This window comes from Staurois parvus, unplaced genomic scaffold (genome assembly GCF_062004578.1).
Source record: "Staurois parvus isolate SC_StPar_1 unplaced genomic scaffold, SC_StPar_1.0 ptg000097l, whole genome shotgun sequence".
In the NCBI taxonomy this organism is placed as follows: domain Eukaryota; kingdom Metazoa; phylum Chordata; class Amphibia; order Anura; family Ranidae; genus Staurois; species Staurois parvus.
This window is the reverse complement of record NW_028317893.1, coordinates 6,901,113-6,920,912: the sequence shown is the minus strand read 5'-3', so window position 1 is coordinate 6,920,912 and position 19,800 is coordinate 6,901,113. Positions and strand designations below refer to the sequence as shown.

Sequence of the window (19,800 nt, the reverse complement as noted above, 5' to 3'; positions counted from 1 at the left end):
TACTTCTGCCTGCTGCCAATGCTTGATCTGATCTTCTGTTACCGACCTGGCTCACCTGACTCCAAATCCTACCTTGTCCTGTCTGCAAAGTGCTCCCTGACTGATGTCCTACCCATCTTCAATGAAGCTATGTACCTGTGCAGTCTGCTGGACAAGCTCCAGGTGCTCCTACCTCTGTGTGCTTGAAGCTATTGTCTCACTACCAGTGGCCCATGAGTCAGCTGTAAGAGGCATTCCCTCACATCAGGCTCTACCACCAGGTACGTGACAAAAAGTAATGATTTCTATACAATTTCAGATGCCTATATTTCTTGATCTACAATTTTTTTTTGTATACAACTTTCATTGGAGGTAATCTCTGCTTATGCAATTTTTCAATTCCTTGCTCAGTGAAATTATTTGGATTTATCACATGTTCATTTTATCATATAATTGCTCAAGCCTTGCTCAGCATGTTACTAAAAGATACTGTAAAAATCACTTCTCATAATCTACCTCTTGCACCTTGTAAATTACTTAATTAACTGCAGTTACACAGATTGTATGTTCAAATTTGAACTATTTGTGGACTTGCACTGAACGTTTGAGGTGTTTTAAAATTAATTAAATCTAAAAAAAAAAAAATTTAGACCTCTCCTAGACCTACTTTCTAATTTAGATCAACCTAAAAAAAAGGCAAAACTTTTGTTATTTTGGATAAAAAAAAAAAAGGATTATAACCCATATAACAAGCCTAAGGTTTAGATTTACCAAACCATATGATATGAGGTCAAGCCTAAACATTCAATTTGCATTTAATTTACCAAACCATATAATATGGGGTCAAGCCTAAAACACTCAATTTGTAAGCACTCAGGCAGGTTCTTGCACTACATAGTTGGAAGGTAAATCTAAGGGAAATTGAACAAGAACATTGTATGGCCAGCTTTAGAGCGTAAGATATAATGAATGCATCTCTTTGAATCTAGAATCCTGTAATAATCTACAACCAGGTCAGAAAACAGCTTTCAAATGGCAATTATTGCACAGCTCGCAAAGTGGAGCAGTACTTTTTAATAAGCAGTCCCCCACCAAAAAAAAAAAAGAAAAAAAAGGAGGCATCCTTAAATTGGAAAAAAAGGTTCAACGCATCTCAGTAGCTGCAATGGACAACAGCATTGATTCTAAATGAGCCCCAGTGTTCCTTCCTGACACAGGCAGGGAGAGTATATTTTTATTCTTTGACTCAAGCAATTCAGAGACAACTTTAACTATGCTCATCCATCCTATGATCATTGTTATGCTACCGAGTTTGCCTTGAGGGCATGAGCAGGAAAAATCTTTGAAGGATGCATAATGAATTTCATTGGTTATGTTGATAAATACAAATCATTATCATTATCCAAGCAAAGCAAAACTAGTGTGGCGATTCCTCGAGCTCATGTGGATGAGTCAGAAGAAGAAATAAAATCCCATGTTAGATTTTCCCAAAAGGCACACAAAAAAAAAATGCTTGCTGCTTGTTAGGATCAATATACACACACATTTACTCAATACACTTCCAAGCTACTTTTAGTGTATACATTATGCCACAGGATACAGTATCTACAATGTCAGATGTACAAAGTCTGAAACAGCCTAACCAAAAGCACAAAAAGATGTTTTATGATTAGCTATATAGAAATTGCCCAAAAACAGATCTAAAATTTTTAAATAAAGACATAATTAAAAGCGAAGTCTGGACTTAAACAAAAAAAACATTTATACTCCTCTACAGTAGGTGGATGCAACATCGGTCCAATACTGCATCTGGTCCCCCTCTAGCTCTGCAGCGAGAACTGGGCGATCAAACACCACTGAACTCTTAGGTTCTCCCCCTCAATTCTGAGGAGAGAGTAGCGGCTCTCTACTCTGCCCCTAACAGCACTCAATGGAGTTTGCTGTGCAGGGGGCAGGAGAGGCTGGCTCAGCCTCTCAGCAGCTCGCTGAGAGGTTGAGCCAGGTGCTGGTCCAGGCATCTGGGTGGATCACAACCACATGGGCAGGATCCTTCCCAAGCCTGGACCAGCTGAGTGACCTGTCAAAAGGAGTACAGAACAAACCGCACTTCTGTGACCCACAGGAGAAATGTAGCCAAAATAGTTTTGGCTATACTTCTATCCGAACAGGTTACATCTATATTCAGGGTACAACATGTTATGATCTGACCAGCCCCGCTCCCTCAATTCCCGCTAGCAGGGGATTCCCGCTAGCAGGGGATTCCCGCTAGCAGGGGATTCCCGCTAGCAGGGGATTCCCGCTAGCAGGGGATTCCCGCTAGCAGGGGATTCCCCCCCCCCCCGATAGCTGTCAAATTTGAAGAAAAAAAACAAAAAACACAGTATTCTGTGAATGAGAGACTACAAGTCCCAGAAGCCTTAGCAGCTGTCAGCTTGTAGTCCTCAATGAACTACTAGGGCACTGTGAAGTACCGTTGTAGTTTGTTGATTCTTCCTGTCTATATATCTGCTTGCCCGTACGGGCATGCAAATATTCTGGCAGATCTCCAGGTGACCTGCATGGCACCAGCGAGCTGCTGATCACTGGTGCAATGCTTTACATGCTCCTGCAGACAAAAATAACGAATGCACATTTTTTACCTGCAAAATAAAAAAAAAAATGTGCATTTATTATTTTTACTAAAAGGTGAACTTATCCTTTAACATGTAAGGCTCAAAAGTTCAACAGTGTGCATTGCTAAACTCGCCTACAAATGTTAGAGTAATTTGTACCTTGGGTATAGTTGGGAGGTACATTTTTACTCAAAGCACGTCTATTTAAAAAGGATCAATCCTGTGTTACATTTGCATACTGTACTCGGGGGGGTCAGCAACCAGTCAATCAAGGGTAGGTGATTGGTAGATTGCACCCCTTCCTTGCTGACCCCTGGAACCAACAGGACTGGGATTGTTCCCTCCATTTTCCTCCTGTAGCAGCTGGAAGCCTGCTTCTCCTGCTCTCCTTCCTGCCGCCATTCAGCAGCTGCAGGAGGAAAATGCAGGGGATTAGTTTCAGTAAATCGCTCCTGTCCAGATTCTGCTTCCTTGTGCTGCCCAGGCGCCCCTCCTCCCTCGCAGAATTGCTGGCTTCCCTGCCTCTGCTTTCCTTCTGTCCTCTGAGGGGATAATTTCAGGATGGAGAGCAGGGGAAGGGGCCAGTAAATATGTAATTTACCTGTCCCTTCCTTTTCTGAGTGAGCACAACAGGTGATCGGCACGGATCACGTACGGTGTTTATAATAACTGAACCATAGTAAACTAGGTTTACTATGCATTGGTATGAATCAACAGGGAGACAGTATAGCGCTCTTACTGTTCATTCATTCTGTGCAGCGCTCATTGTTCATTCATTGTGTGCAGCTGAGGCTGCAGAGATTGAGATCCTAATCTGCTTTGTCTCAAAATTTCACTAAAGCCTAGTAATAAGCCTAGTTTGTAATTTTTTTTTTTTTTTAGCAGCCTTATTACTGTGTGTGGACGGTGTCAGACACTTTATACTTTTAAAATGATTCTTTTATAAAAATAAAATGCAAAGTTTTACAAACATGTTATACTTGCCTGCTCTGTGCAACGGTTTTGCACAGAACAGCCCAGGTCCTCTTCTTCGGTCCCCTGCCGTTGCTGGCCACTTCTCCCTGTGGAGTGCCCCCACTGAAAGCTGCTTGCTACAAGGGCACTCTCATGCGTGCTCACTCCCAAACAAGCTCTATGCGTTGATAGGCAGAGCGTGACTCTGCCCCACCTCCCCATGCTGCCTACTCACTGGCTGTGATTGACGGCAGCAGGAGCCAATGGCTCCCGCTACTGCCTCTGTCCAATGAGGGGAAAAAACAGATTTAGTGGGGGGGGTTTTTTGGTTTTTTTTTACTATTGACCTTCTTTCACAGATTTATTCTATTACACATTGGGTTTGATGCTCAGGGGGGTGTTTATTAATTTTCTTGGGTCTCTAGGGGGCAGCGCAGCACAATTCTTGGGGAGAGAACAGAATTCGCCACTGCTCTCGTGCACATTGCTGGATCGAGAGCAGGCTCAGGCAAGTATAGGGGTGGGCTAGGGGGGACCAACACCCTGAAGGTTTTTTTACCTTAATGCAGAAGGCATTAAAAGGTAAAAACATTCAGGCTTTAGAACCACTTTAAGTAGACTGAGTTTATATTTTTCCAACTACCTTTGTTTTATTATACAAATTATATCTAAGCTTTCCTTACCATTTAGTTAGGCCTTGCTAGTAATTTCTTTAAAAAAAAAAAAAAAAAAAAAAAAAAGTGCCAAACTGCGGTGATCTTTGATCTTTTTCATGTTGTTCTGGTATATCTCCACCTCTTAAAAGGTTGCTCACCTCTGCTGTACATAGGAGTAACCGAGATAATGTTTTGGTGGCATTATTGCACAAGTAAAACACTTTAAACTTATTTTAACTCCGTGGGTAAACTTTGGACCTTTCCAAACGGAAGACTGCTGCAGCTCATAGTAATAGATCTCAGGTAACAGGCCATTATTGCTATAATGAAGGCTGCAGTATCATGGATTGAAATCTCTTACCATGCCTGTCCTTGCAATATGGATCTGGAAACAGAAATCCAAAAGTGGTCACTGACATAATTAAACTATAGCTAAAAGGGAAAAATTTTTAGAGCAGACATTAGAATACATCAGTTTTTATTGCTGCTGTGTCCCAATTAAAGTGTTACTAAACCCAGGACCCTGCATTCACTACATCTGGTCTCCCACAGTACACAGAACATGCAGTTTAGTTAATAAACTGCTAAATACCTTTTCTCATTAGCTGTATATAGCAGTCTTGAAACTTCTATCAATGTTCAGCTGAGCAGTGGTTAACACTTGTAGGAGTTTTCATTCTGCTTTGACTGCTTTATGAGGCTACATGACTTCTGACCCTTTGGACAGCAGAGATTGGTCCTTTCCTGATCACATGCACCCTTCCCAAAAAAAGAAAGAAAACCCCCCCAAAAAACTCTAATACACACCAAACTGAGCATGTGCAGAGTGACTGCTAGAGCTCTGTACTATCAGAAGATGGATTGGGGACATTAGGAGAGGATCAGAGAAGACCGGATCCAGCAGCCTTTTTATACGATGTGGAGGATTAAACCCTTAGGTTCCACAGTGAGTATAACAAGCATGCTTTTCTGCATAGACCGCGATTTCACTGTTGTGGGTTTAGTAACACTTTAAAAGGAGATTCACCCTCTCCATTTGTCCCATTTACAATTATCATTGAAAGAGAAAAAAAAAAAAAATTTTTCCTACTTTAAAAATCACTTCTGTGGCAGGGCTGTGAAAACCAGGCTTAGAAAATGTTTGCCACTTACAAGTGACTGTTTTACACAGCTCAAATATGTACTGTATACATAAGAGCAAAGGAAATGCCTGAAATTCTATTAATCTCGTAAGGCACTTTCTGAAGGAGAAAAAAAAAAAAAAAAAAAAAAAAGGAATAAGGCTGCAAGCAGATGATGCTTCAAGGTTCTCTTTTTAATAGTGACCTTTCACCCACGGGTGACCATTTGTATAATTTAGTCCAGAAATATGGTAATAGATCTGCTTAATTACAAAATAATAATCTGGAAAAATTACAGGAGACCTTTAAACTAGGATTACTTATAAATGCATCCTAGTTTACTTTAAACTGTTGTGATACAACCAGTGAATAAAGTCCCTTCGCATGCTGAAAGCAACACAGACTAATTAATAAGGGGAAGATTCAATGTTGTACGCATTAAAGGAGTTCTAAAGTCACATCATACATTTGTACTATTACAATTATATTCTAAAATGAAAATCGCCAATTTTGGCAATTCAATAAAATCTCCTTTCATTTTCTAAATATTACATATCCCCTGGTACCTTGCTGCCTGCAATCGGTGATTCCTGCACTGACTGCCTCCTGAAACTCCTCTCACCACCTCTATACTTCAGAAGGAAGGCTCTGAATTCTGTGATAGAGCAGTGCCTACTCACAGGGCATAGTGAACATGTGTCACGGAATTCAAGGAAGTACATGCGTTCGGATAAGCAAGTTTACAAAACTTTTAGATCATTCAGGTCAAAATAAGGAAGCTACAATTATTAACATACAATATGGAAATTAATAAAAGATTTTACATTTTGACCATAGCTATGCAAGAGAGAAGTTCCTTTGTGAACATGTTACAGGGTACACCCACATTTATGGGAGTTAGTAGGGAGCATACTGGTGGAACAATCTGAGCCATCCCTTGCACAAATGCTCTGATGAAGGAGTTGGAAACAAGCAGTCTCCAAAACAGCACCATCAAGGCAGAAATCTGACAGCTAAGGACTTGTCCAGTCCAGACTGAAAGATAATTGTGCCACAGGTTGTTTCTGGGATGAAGATTTACAATTTTCACACCAAGCACAGTATGCTTTCCACATACAGCAGTAAATCCTACAAGAAGCAGGCTTTCAGCAAAGTGAAAATCAGTGTCGACAAGACCCCTGTCCCGTCTTCTGAAACAAAAGTTGTCAAAGCAGGCAATCATGAAGCAGGATGTAATACAAGACCCTGAGAGAGAAGGTCTGGACACTCTAGGAGGGCCCATGGACAGTCTGCTAGTAGTCTATATCCAAGAAACATGCACTCCTGGGCCAACTCTGCACTGAGAATCACCTTCCTTCTTTCCTCTGAAGCAGATGAGCCAGGAGTTTGGGGGCGGGGGGTGACTAGGGCATCTATTTTGAAGGCCCGATGATTCCTGGAACTGGACATGTTTGTGGCGAAGTCTGGATGCGATTAGATCTACATTTGGTATCCCCCCTGATTAAAGTGAAACTTTTGGGTGGAATGACCACTCTCCAAGATCCAGTTGCAAGCAGCTTAGGATGTTTACATGCCAGATTACCACACCAAGAATGTGTACTGCGGATAGAACTAGAACGCCAAGTTCTGCCCAAGTCAGAATGATCTCTACACCTCAAACTGAGGCCTGACCTTCTGGTACCACCTTGATGGGTGGACCCCAACTAGCAGGGTACAGTGCTGAAGGGCAAGCCACGTCACCCTGAGCTCCAGGACTTTCTGGAATTCGAGCCTCATCTGACAATCACATCTCTTGAACTTCCAGTGAGTCCAGGACTCCTGACCATATTGACATCCATATTTTCCACACCACAGGGAGAAGGATTTCTCCCCCCCCCCCCCCCCCCCCCAACTCCAGCATTGGGCTGGAAAGCCACCATTCCAATGATAGCCTGGTTTTATAGTTCAGAGTGTTCACACGAGGTGAACTTTTGTCCCAAAAACTGTCAGATGTTGAGTTGCAACAGTCTTGAATAAAATTGAGTGTGCGTGATTTAAAAAGTTACCATCAACTCCAGCATCTTCATGCAGAAGATGGTCCAAAGGGTCTGGTCCAAAGGGTCTGAAAGTTTTCGGGAGATGGAATAATCAAGACCATGTCCAGGATAAGACCTAGATATTACAGAAAGTTCACCGACTCCAGGGTCAAAGTCTTAAGATGGAGGACCCAGTCGAATTCCTGCAGGACTTGCACCATCTGCTGCACAGTGGCCCTAATGCCTTCTCTCTATTGTTCCTGCAGGAGCACATCATCCAGATATCCCAGAATGGGGCTCTCTTGCTTGCAGCGGAGCCAAAACCTCACAGTGCCATGGCTAAGCCAAAGGGCAAATCCACAAAATGAAAATATTGTTCCCCCAATGCAAGCACTGAAGAAGTGTAAATATTGGGATGTGGAGGTAGGCATTTAAGCTTTAAAAATGATAAGTTCACCTTCATACAAAAAATAAATGCACTTTTTTGCAGGTAAAAAATTGTGCATTTTCTTTTGTTGCAGGAGCCTCTAAAGCATCGCATCAGCGGATCGCTGGTGCCATGCAGATTTCCTGCAGATCTGTCAGTATATCTGCTTGCCAGTACGGGGTATATGAGCAAGCAGGTATACTGACAGGACTCCTCATACAACTACCACTAGCACTGTGGAGCATGGTAGTTTGAGAACTACAAGCCAACAGCCACTAAGGCATTTTTTTTTAATTTTTTTTTTTAATTTAAGTGTTACCGAGGGGGGAGATCCCCCCACTAGCTGTCAAAAGCAGGGGATCTGGGGCCTAAAAATGGGTGGAACATTAACATGTTCCCAAAAGTGAACTTATCCTTTAAAATGTAAAGCTTAGCACTGTAATAGAAATACAATTCACAGATAAAAAGGTTTTAGCTGGACACAGATGTACTCATCAATACTCAGCAGCAGTCAGCAACAGAATACTGCTCAGCTTTTGGAAATTTTCCACATTTAGATGTATACCATGCAGTCACAGATCGATGACTCAGTTGAGCACCATAAAAGAAAAGTCCAACCGGTTTTAAGTATGATTAGTAGATGGTCTATGGCATCACCTATGGATCCATCTGCAAACGACCCGTAGTGTGATGCATGGGATGCAGGTCATCACCTTTGCTGAGGATAGGATAGGAATGATGTCAAAACAACTGCTTTGGTAACCAATCATCTGTTTTTAAGTAAAGGCAGGGCTTTTTTTTAGCTGGAACTTGGTGGAACTCTGTTCCATTACCTCTAGCTCAGGCCCTCTGCACCCTGCTCATCAACACTTGTAAACACAAAAGCCAGACTTCTGTGTATACAAGTGACAGCTGGTCTCCCAAACGTCTGGGAGCCGATCAGGAGATCAGATCTGTTGCAATGAGTGCAGGAAGGGGAAAGAGGAGATGCAGATGCCTGCGGTGCAGTGCGGACGCCGAAATCCCTACTGGATGATCTCCCTGCAAATGAGGCAAAGACACCTACAGCGTGTAGGGAGGTACTAGAGCCAGCTGGGTGCTTCAGCTTAATACAGCAACTAAAGTAAGACGTGGAAGAAGGTGGAGCTTTTAAGGAGGGGGGGCAGTGAAAGGAGGGGGGGTTTGCATGCAGAGGTAAAAGCAGAAGGGTGAAAGTGAAAAGTGGATGGGGGATGCATTAGAGATGAGCAACTGTAGAAAAAGGCTGAACTCTGTATGCAGCACACCCCTGAACCCTGCACCATGAATAAAGCGCACCCCTAAACTCTGCATACAGCACCTGTGAACTATGCATGCAACCCCCTCCCCTTCCCCCTTTAAGACCCTCCACCTATTAGTGAAATTTGACCACACCCACCATTTGATGCAGTTTGGAGGGTGTGTGGGTGAGGTGGGGTTGTGGTTGAGATTCTGCACTTATTTACTGAGAAAAAAAAAAAGCCCTGAGTAAAGGTTACCTTCAACTGTGTATGTTTTTTCCACTAGCACCATATCATGAAGCTAAAAGTAGAAAATACTCTTCATTTTGGATAGTGTTAACAGAGGGCTATAACCCGTCAGGTTTTTATGCAATCTGCGTCCTGTTGGGTGAAATTTCCCTTCACTTCCTGTCCCATAGCCAAAACAAAGTGAGATGTAATCCCTGAAAAGTCAGAAGATACCTGGCTATTATCACCAGAACTGATGTCTCCAGTTGAAGATTTCCCCTCTATTCCTTTTCTGGTGATAATCCAAAATTCGGGATTTTATTTCACTTTCTGTGATAGCAGTAAGACTAGAAAAGGTTGAATGGGGGCACAGACAGCTAAATAATCCTGACAGATATTCTAATCCCTCTTCACTCTATCCAAAACAAAAAAAAAAAAAAAAAAAAACTTTTCATTGGTACTAAAAGAACACTTTTTTTTTTAAATACATTTTGCATGCTTTACCCTGGCATGCTGCATTTTGTTCCGACATTCTGCTTTTCTTTTTCAGTTGGTATCCCTAGCACTAGCTGTAATATCAGGATTCAGAATGTCTCCTTTCTCCTGAAGGGTTCTATGGGGACATCTTTACACTACCAAACAGGACTAGTGCTAAAACGGATGTGCATGCATTTAAATACATAGCTTGTACAAGCCACTTCCCTGCCCTCCTCTTAAGCGGATTGGCTGCTTCGGTCTTTGACCTGGGTGAGTGCACTGGACTTCCTAAAAGGTGGCAGTGGTGAATAAGGGTAAGCGTTCGTCACACATATAGTAGGGGATGTTTACCAAATTGCTTGGCATGAATGGATGGGGAAAAAAATCCCCCCCCAAAAAAAGAAAAAAAACTAACGTTTAGTACCACTGTAAAGCTGAAGCTTAATCTTATACATTGGCTTCCTTGCCCCCCACCCCACCAACATGCTAATGAAGTTACCCATCTTATACTAGACCAAGTGATGTCACAGTCCCTCTAGCTCTGTGCTTTTCTATACAAGAGGCAGGTGGGATGGCTGGTCATCACACCACAAAAATATCACAGAACCCTGCCTCAGTACTCCTCTCAAGGGCATTTAATCTGATGCAAGCAGTGGGCTGGCTCCTTGGAGGATTTATTTAAGCAGGAAAAAAAAAAAGTTCTGATGGGTGGATGTCAGTTTGGAGGAGTGGGTGTTCCTAGGCAGGCTACATTTGCATGCAGACCACCCTAGGTAAGGCCCACATGCCAATAGAATCCATGATTATTCTGGGATTGTCCAAAGGTAGGCACCTTTTGGCAACAGGTCTTACAGATGCAGTGCTCCTGAACTTTACTCCACTGTCCAGCAAGTACTGCAAGTCTTTACTGAAAGATCTCCTGTATACTGCTAGAGCATGCACCCCCAAGCATGTGGAAACAACAAACTCCACCTACCGTGTCGCCATGGTTTGCCAAGGTGAACAACATCCAACAGATGGAACATCTGATTGCTGCCCCCAGGTATAAGACAGAGGAACAAAATACATGCTATATTGGGACAGGTTTTACTTTGCAGATCAGTATTTAACTCATAAAATTGAGTTTGCCCCCTAAAATTAATGAAAAATACTATCCGGTATGCATGAACGGCAAGGTACGACTGCTACGAGGCAAGGAACGGTGTTCCCTTAACCACAGGGGGATCATTGCTCTACCCCTACTTTATAGTGTTGTGTCTATAGGTTGTACTATCCTCTTAGTATGAGCACGTTAGTCCTGTCCTACAAGTTTTCCACCACAATGCAATGTAATTTTTATATGGGTATGTTGGCTCTTAGAGACTTTAGTTATATCATGTCACTGTGGTGGTTCATAGTATATTACTATGTTAGCCATTAGTAGAGACCTGTAATATGTATACAATGAAATATGCTATCAAGAATGTAATGCCATGTCATACTCTTCTGTTCGGTTGCATACCTCTAAATAAAAAAAAAAAAAAAAAAAAAAAAATCCATGATTAAAAACTGAAATCCAATAAATGAAAGGAGGTGGGTCAGAGACATTAAAGCTGGGGAGGAAAAAAAGGTCAGATGATGCTGAATATCCTCCAGCCAAGAAATGAGATGGGCCCTATATGCCTTGCCGCAACTTCTAATGCATTATATTTGAGGACATCATCATGGAACCATGATGGAGTTTAGATGGAGGGAGGCTGCGGGACTGGTGTAGGTTAAGAATAAAGGCAAGTTAACGAGCATTTAATCCTTGCAGTGTGTATTTGCGTTTGTGTTTTTAAATTCCAGGAGCTGGGTTTTTAACTGAGTCCACATGGATTATTTGTTCAGTGTTGTCTTGAACGGTATAGTTGGACTATTTTTAAACAGCCATACATTAAAATCAAACAAATGAAACCGGATGGGAGCAGAACATGACAGGACCTAGAAGCACTGGGATTGGGAGGGATGGAAACAGATGAATGACTGCTATATATAAACCACGCTGAATACACACAAAAAAAGATCACCTAGTAGCTTATTAGTGACTGTTTTTATATAGTGGGTAGCATTATATATATTACTATAGTTTGGGCAACTTCAGTCATTTATAAAACTGGTGCAGCTTGTCAACTGAAATTTGTTAAATTCTGTGTAGTTTAGTACATTTTAAACAATTCGTGTTGCTCACAACCCTATATGTTTGTAAAAATCACTCTTACCCAAGAAAATAAAGCATGAAAACATTGTTACCTGTGAAAGCATTTGTGGCCTGAAAACCAGCTTCCTGCATACTGCTCTTCCAGCAAAGGTGAATGTCCAACCTTAACCTGTCCTGACCAGAGATGACGGATGGGCAGGAAATGGTCAGGTCACTTCCATTTTAGTCAGAGTCCATCACTATCTACCTTGCCATGCATGCAGGTACTCCACTCTGATCCACGGGTCCTAAATGGCTGCTGGAATAGTGTAAGGCAGAGTCTGCTAACAGATGGGATTTAGAACAGGTCATCCATCCAACCAAAATTTGGATGCCATGATGATAAATATAAGGCAGAAATGAAGAGCTGGATATTATAGAGGTGCTTTGATTTGATATTTTCCCAACAGCAATCCCATCAGTCCAGTGTTGCCTTGATCTTTAGAGGGGTTTTCTCGTGCTGACTTTAGGCGGTGTCTGGCCTTCACCTTTTTCAGCGTATCAGGTCCCTCAGGCGTGCAAACTAGAGATGAGAAGAGAAATGTGGAGATTAGATTACCCAACAGTCTCTACAAACACTGAAAAGAACAAAAGCAGGAAAAAATAAAACCCTGTGGAAACAGTGGTCGACATTAGAAAGGATTTTCAAAAGGTAAATATTACAATTTTGTTAAGATGCTAAGTGTGACCACACATCCCTTTGAAATTTAAATCTCTTCGTGAGCTTGGAGTTGCATATCACCCCCTGAGCGTTGTTTAGCTTTTCAGTTCAAAGCCACAGTTGCTAGAGATCGAAGGGACACAGAGGGAAGGGGGGGGGGTTGGGGGGCAAAAGAACAACAGGACTGCAATTAAATCAAGACAGCTAGAACCATCCAAAGCTTGTTTCTTCCTTGTCAAATTGTAAACAGCGCATCACCTCCTGGTCCTGCTGCATAGTGCACGGACATGAAGAACAGTGATCTCAAAAGTAGGAATTCCACAACAAATGTATGAGTTGAATGACATGCATAGTTTTTTTTTTTGTTTTTTTTTTTTAATTAGTTTGACATGTAGTAGCTTGTAAGAATGGGCAGAGAAGAAAGCCTGGCCAATCCACCCCCTTTCCCTAATGTTACAGTATCAATATAGAATGCAACTAAATTCAATTTACACAAGACAAAAAAATGCAAAAATGTTATAATTAACGCCTTTTCTACCAGAGCCAAATTTCAGGTTTTGTACACATGATATAATTCACATTTTAAGTCTGAAAATTAGTTAACTCCCCTAAACATATATTTTCTTAAATCAGAAGCCCTTGAAAATAAAATGGTGGTAGTTGGAATTATTTATGTTGCACAATATTAGCACACATGCTAGTGTGGAGGTGGGTTGGGTACGTTAAACATTTTTTGGGAGTGAATTTATGTGTTGCTTTTGTGTCTTTTTTTCTCAACACTTAACTGTTTTGCCATCACAGAGGGCCAATGGCCCCTGATCTGCTAGTATAAAGTAATAAGTTCTCTATAATGAGACATTATGGGGCTGTTAGACCCCTGATGCCCCTCCCCGGAAGCTAATGGAGCACAGATCATGCCACATTGGCTTCTCTCTTGGCCACAGCAGCCAGGTAATGTGACAGCAAAATGATTCATACTCGAATGGTCTAAATGTATTCGTGATATACCCTAAGGTTCAGTGCTGGGACCCCGACTTTACAACCAGATCATAAATGACAGTGTTTGGAATTAAAAGTACTATTTCAGTGTCTGCAGATGACACAAAGCTATGCAGTGGAATAACAGCCTTACAGGAAGTCTCAAACTTGCAAGCTGTCCTCAATGCACAACTTAGTAAGGCAACTATGTGGCAAATGAGGTTTAATGTTTATAAATTTAAAGCTATGCACACAGGGCTAAAAACAAGCATATATCTACATTCTAGAAGAACATCTACGGGAGTTAATGGTTGCGAAAGAGCTGGGGGTTCTGGTAAATCTTCTGGTTCAACCCAAAGCCTAGACAGATTCCCTGAGGCATTAACCCAATGCAGTCTGCCACTGGGACAGAGCTTACCTGGCTGGCTGCCTCTTGTTCTGACCTGGAGGGGACAGCAGTCTTCTCTCCTGGCCAGGTTCCAATGCTGTGCCAGTGATAAAAAGGTGGGGCGGAAGTGTTACAGTGCATTATAGCTATGTGGGAGTGCAAGAGGTGGAGTACCAGTATCAGCTAGTGAGGGGCACCCATATTGAGAAAGCGGAGTGTTCTCAGTGAGTGCTTTTCTATGTAAGCCACTATGCTTTTGTAGGGAGGAGAGCGCAGAATCCTCCCTCCAGCAGCTATTGAGACCCCTGCTACTTCTGACAGGAGTGACACTATCACCACTTCTGACAGTGACACAGCTGGAAAATGGAGCTGCTGCAAGACCCCACCTACATAATGCGCCTACGGCAATAGTCCATAGTGGATATCTGACAGGCAAAGCTGTGAAATTTGAAGAGAAAAACAGTACCAAGCTTAAAAAAAAAAAAAAAACTTTATAAAAAAGGTTAAGAAATATTTGCATTCTAGGAATAAAAAAGTCTATTTGTAGAAGGTTTTCATCAAAAGAAAATACAAGTAAAAGATCCCCTAGGCCATGTAAGCATACAGTACCTACAATAGATTAATCAATCTGTGTCTCTCCATCAGCCAGTGCTGATCAAAGCCTGGGCTGTCATTTAACAGTGGAGATTACATACTAAAAATGTATGGCAGGGCACAGAAAAACTGGAGAGCCAAGGAAAGATGAATGACTTGCATTCAAGAACTGAAGCACAGCTCTTGTTGTGAGCATAACCTACATCTACTGTATAAGCCACAGATAAATGGTAAAATGTGACTTCCTCCAGTTAAGAAAAGGGCTGACATTTAAATCAACCACTTTATGCTAATGTCATTGACGGCGCTATACAAGTATCTGATATACATAAAAATAAAACAAATTTAACTGACACATTGCTAGAATTAGAAGGCAAGCATTTCATTCAGTTTACAACCCTGGCAAAAAAGTATTGAATGACCAGTCTTGGAAAATGTTCATTGTTGAACAGTTGTAAAAAATAAATACCATAATCAGACAAGCCTCAATACTATTTTCAATTAACATTCCAACCTTCTGGCTTTATAAAATGTAAAAAATAAAATGAAAGAAATCTGTAGTCATTTGCAACAGTTTTTGCAGATCAAGCAGAGGAAAAAAAATATGCAACAGTTTTTGCAGATCAAGCAGAGGAAAAAAAATATGGAATCACTCAATTGAGGAAAATATGAAATGGGGGGGGGGAAAAAAAAAAAAAAAAAAAAAAAAAACACCAAAAAAAAAACCTACAGTACACCACTAGTACTTTGTTGCACCACCTCTGGCTTTTAGAACAGCTCGAATTTGCTGAGGCATGAATTTAACTGTCGAAAAACCGTATTCATCAGTCTGGCTCCAACTTTCTCTTATTGCAGTTGTCAGATCAGTTTTGCAGGTTGGAGCCTTGTCATGGACCATGTTGTCTAATTTCCACCATAGATTTTCAATTGGATTGAGGTCTAGACTATTTGAAGGCCCTGCCATTGATATACAGGTGAAACTTGAAAAACTAAAATATCGTGCAAAAGTTAATTTCAGTAATGCAACTTAAAAGGTGAAATATATGAGATAGTTCAAGCTGTGATTTGTCATAATTGTGATGATTATGGCTTACAGCTCATGAAAACCCCAAATCCACAATCTCAGAAAATTAGAATATTGTGAAAAGGTGCAATATTCTAGGCTCAAAGTGTCCCACTCTAATCAGCAAATTAAGCCATAACACCTGCAAAGGATTCCTGAACCTTTAAATTGTCTCAGTCTGGTTCAGTAAGAATCACAATCATGGGAAAGACTGCTGACCTGACAGTTGTGCAGAAAACCATTGACACCCTCCATAAGGAAGGAAAGCCTCACAATGTAATTGCAAAAGAAGTTGGATGTTCCTAAAGTGCTGTATCAAAGCACATTGATAGAAAGTTATGTGGAAGGGAAAAGTGTGGAAGAAAAAAGGTGCACGAGCAGCAGGGATGACCGCAGCCTGGAGAGGATTGTCGTGAAAATCCCCAACACTTTTGAATGGCCTTTTCCTAAGGAGTGGACTGAGGCTGGAGTCCGCGCATCAAGAGCCACCACACACATGGACATGGGCTTCAAATGTCGTAATCCTCTTATCAAGCCGCTCCTGAACAACAAACAGCGTCAGAAGCGTCTTACCTGGCCTAAAGAAAACCAGACCTTGTCTGTTGCTCAGTGGTCCAAAGTCCTTTTCTGATGAGAGAAACTTTTGCATCTCATCTGGAAACCAAGGACCCAGAGTATGGAGGAAGAATGGAGAGGCACACACTGCAAGATGCTTGAAGTCCAGTGTGAAGTTTCCACAGCCTGTGTTGATTTGGGGAGCCATGTCATCTGCTGGTGTTGGTCCACTGTGCTTCATTAAGTCCAGGGTCAATGCAGCCGTCTACCAGGAGATTTTGGAGCACTTCATGCTTCCTTTCGCAGTCGAGCTTTATGGGGATGCTGACTTCATTTTCCAGCAGGACTTGGCACCTGACCACACTGCCAAAAGCACCAAAACATGGTTCAATGACCGTGAGATTACTGTGCTTGATAGGCCAGCAAACTCGCCTGACCTGAACCCCACAGAAAATCTATGGGGCATTGCCAAGAGAAAGATGAGAGACATGAGACCAAACAATTCAGAAGAGCTGAAGGCAGCTATTGAAGCATCCTGGTCTTCCATAACACCTCAGCAGTGCCACAGGCTGATAGCTTCCATGCCACGCCACATTGAGGCAGTAATTGCTACAAAAGGGGCCCAAGCCAAGTACTGAGTACATATGCATGCTTATACTTTTCAGAGGTCCGATATTGTTCTATGTACAATCCTTGTTTTATTGATTGCATGTAATATTCTAATTTTCTGAGATTATGGCTTACAGCTCATGAAAACCCCCAAATCCACAATCACCACAATTATGACAAATCACGGCTTGAACTACCTTGCTTTGCATGTAATGAGTCTCATATTAGTTTCACCTTTCAAGTTGCATTACTGAAATAAATGAACTTTTGCACAATATTCTAATTTTTCGAGTTTCACCTTTTCACAGAAAGTTTTCATGGCTTTTGCCCTATGGCAAGATGCACGATCCTGAAAAATATCATGAAACATCCTTTCAACTGGTGGAATAGGAAAAGTGTCCAAAATCTCAATAAAAAACGTGTGCATTTATAGAAGATTTAATGACTCATCTCCACCCCACCTTTACCTGACATGCAACCCCATATCATCAATGATTGCCTGAAGAAAACAAGCAAATTTCCACAGTCTTCTTTATACAATTCATTGAAACGACACCAAACAAAAATTCCAGTATCACCTTGCCCAATGCAGATTCATGATTCATCACGGAAGATCACTTTCATCCAGTCACATGCAGTACATTATTGCTTTTAGTCCAATGTAACCTTGTTTTTTTTCGGTTTAGGTGTTGGTTTTCATTTGGCTTTTCGTATGTAAATCACATTTCCTTAAGGTGAGGTCTTCTAGTTTGGTCAGACATTGACTCTAGCTTCTGCCCATTTGTTTTGTTGTGCATTTTCTGTTTTTAAGGCATATTGCTTTAAGTTTTATATCTTGACACTTTGATGTCTTCCTTGGTCTACCAGTACGCTTCCCTTTTACAACCTTCCCATTTGATTTGTACAGATTTTAGACACAGCTGACTGGGAACAACCAAAATCAGGACTGATAGAATAATTTGTCGCCAGGATCGCCTCAACCGAATGGTTTGCCATCTCCATGGTGCCAGGGTTAGGCAGGTGGTGGACCAGTATTAATAAATTACTGGGTGGGGCTGGGCATGACCCAGCTGTCTGGGCCCATGTTGGAATCAATGGCAGAATACATGAAAGGTGGAGGCTCCTTAAGAATCAATATAAATAACTAGGCTGCAAGTTGAAGGACCTCCAAGGTGATATTGTCTGAAATATTACCTGTGCCTTGTGCAACTCTGGAAAGACAGGGAGATTGGAGAACTAAATGCATGGCTAAAGACTAGGTGTAAGAGGGAAGGATTTTGAGTTCTAAAGCACTGGGCTGCCTTTTCATTGGGGTGCAAACTATATGCAAGAGATGGTTTGCACCTAAATGGAAGGGGGTCTGCTGTGCTGGGTAAGAGGTTTATGGAATGGGTGGAGTATTTAAACTAAGATGGAGGGGAGAGAGATAATTAGATTATAATGGGGCAGACAGGGGCCAGTCCTTATCGGTGGGTGGAATGGGGAAAAATAGGGGGAGGGCTATGGCAGGTGATGAGAAGGTTCCCGTGTTACAAACAACCATTGGAATTGGCACCATTTGTAGGAAAATAAAATATTCAAATTACGTGTGCACAAGGTGCCAATGAATAAAAGTGGTTGTTCACCAATGTCAGAAATTTGCCAAGCAAAATAGGTGAGTTGGAAGCTTTGGTGCATGAACAGAACTATAATTTAATTGGTATTGCTGAATTTTTACAAGAAAATAGGGTAATTTATAGCTTTTTTTGTGCCATAAAATTACCAAACATATTTTTTACTTAAATGTTGCTGTAATATGCAACATAAAAAATTGGAACTACCACTGTTTTATTCTCTAGAGATTTCAGAAAATATAGAATGTCTGGGGGTTGTGTGTAATCTTCAGGCCTAAAATTCTTTTTTAATCTTGTGCAAAAAATGCAAAAACTGCTCTGGCAGTGAAAGGGATAACGGATAAGCCCTGACCCACCCTTTCCTGATGAGAGCCCAATCAATGTTCATTACACTGCAAGGTCTCTCTGCTCCCTGCTAGTTCACGAGTGTGGTGCTGGAGACAGGCAGGGAAGGGAGGAGGAGATAAACAGCGCAATGTTAAAAATATTAAATGTTTTAAGTCACCATAAAAACCTTTTGTTTTTAAAACATTCAGATCACCTCCAATTTAAATACGGTTTTGGTTAAATTTTTTTTATTTCTTTTTATATCTGGACAAGAACAATCTACATGGACAAGTAGATTGGGGCACCAGTTTAGTCCCTTGGACAAATAGTTTTTTTTTCCAAACATTTCCACATCCCTGATGTGTTAACAGGATAAGATCCTGAGCCAATCCCATCCGAACCGGACATAAACCTGATGTGAACAACTGTATCAATGCGCTGTGAAATCCGAGCTTCAATCCACACATGTGAATCAGCTCTTAGCCTTCCCCTCTTCCCAAACCCAAAGTTCAGATATGTTTTTTTTTCCTTTGAAACGGTCTAAAAAGGCAAGCATCCGAGTCATTATTTCACTGGTGCAGAAGGCATTGGTATCCAAGATGTACTATTCAATGAAACTGTCAACTTTGGACCTGTAAGGTGTCTTGTCAACTTGCAGATTCATTCCTCTTCTACTACAGTACATCTAGGCCTTTCACCTTTTTTATATTGTTCGGTCCAGCTGGCCTTTAAAATAGTGGTGGAAACATTTATATGAAATTATCTGATGTATGTAATAACTAGGGCTGAAGTATAAGTTTGTGGGAAATCCTGCATGATTGAATTAGTGGTGACCAAAAGGCTGAAGTTCCAATTTGACTGATTCAAAAAAAAAAACCCCACACCACCACACGCACACTAACTTTTCTGCAATGACTACCTTATGCCCCAAGAGGACTGCCAGATATTGACTGTGGAGGAAGCCTGAGAAAAGCGCTGGTACGTGGAAATGGCAAGTATACAATTGCAATTTTTTCAATAGATTGTGAATTTCTTTATCTGTTGAAAAAATATTAAAGTTGCATGA

At 41.4% G+C, this 19,800-nt stretch overlaps 1 protein-coding gene across 1 annotated transcript in view; it reads right to left on the bottom strand.

Moving 5' to 3' along the window:
- Positions 1-19,800, bottom strand: part of LDLRAD4 (low density lipoprotein receptor class A domain containing 4) — a 357,659-nt gene that overhangs the window by 200,392 nt on the left and 137,467 nt on the right. The window contains exon 2 of the mRNA XM_089671052.1: positions 12,000-12,469. Coding sequence (XP_089527178.1) covers positions 12,000-12,039 — 40 coding nt within the window. The 5' untranslated portion in view covers positions 12,040-12,469. The remainder of the gene's footprint in view (positions 1-11,999; positions 12,470-19,800) is intronic.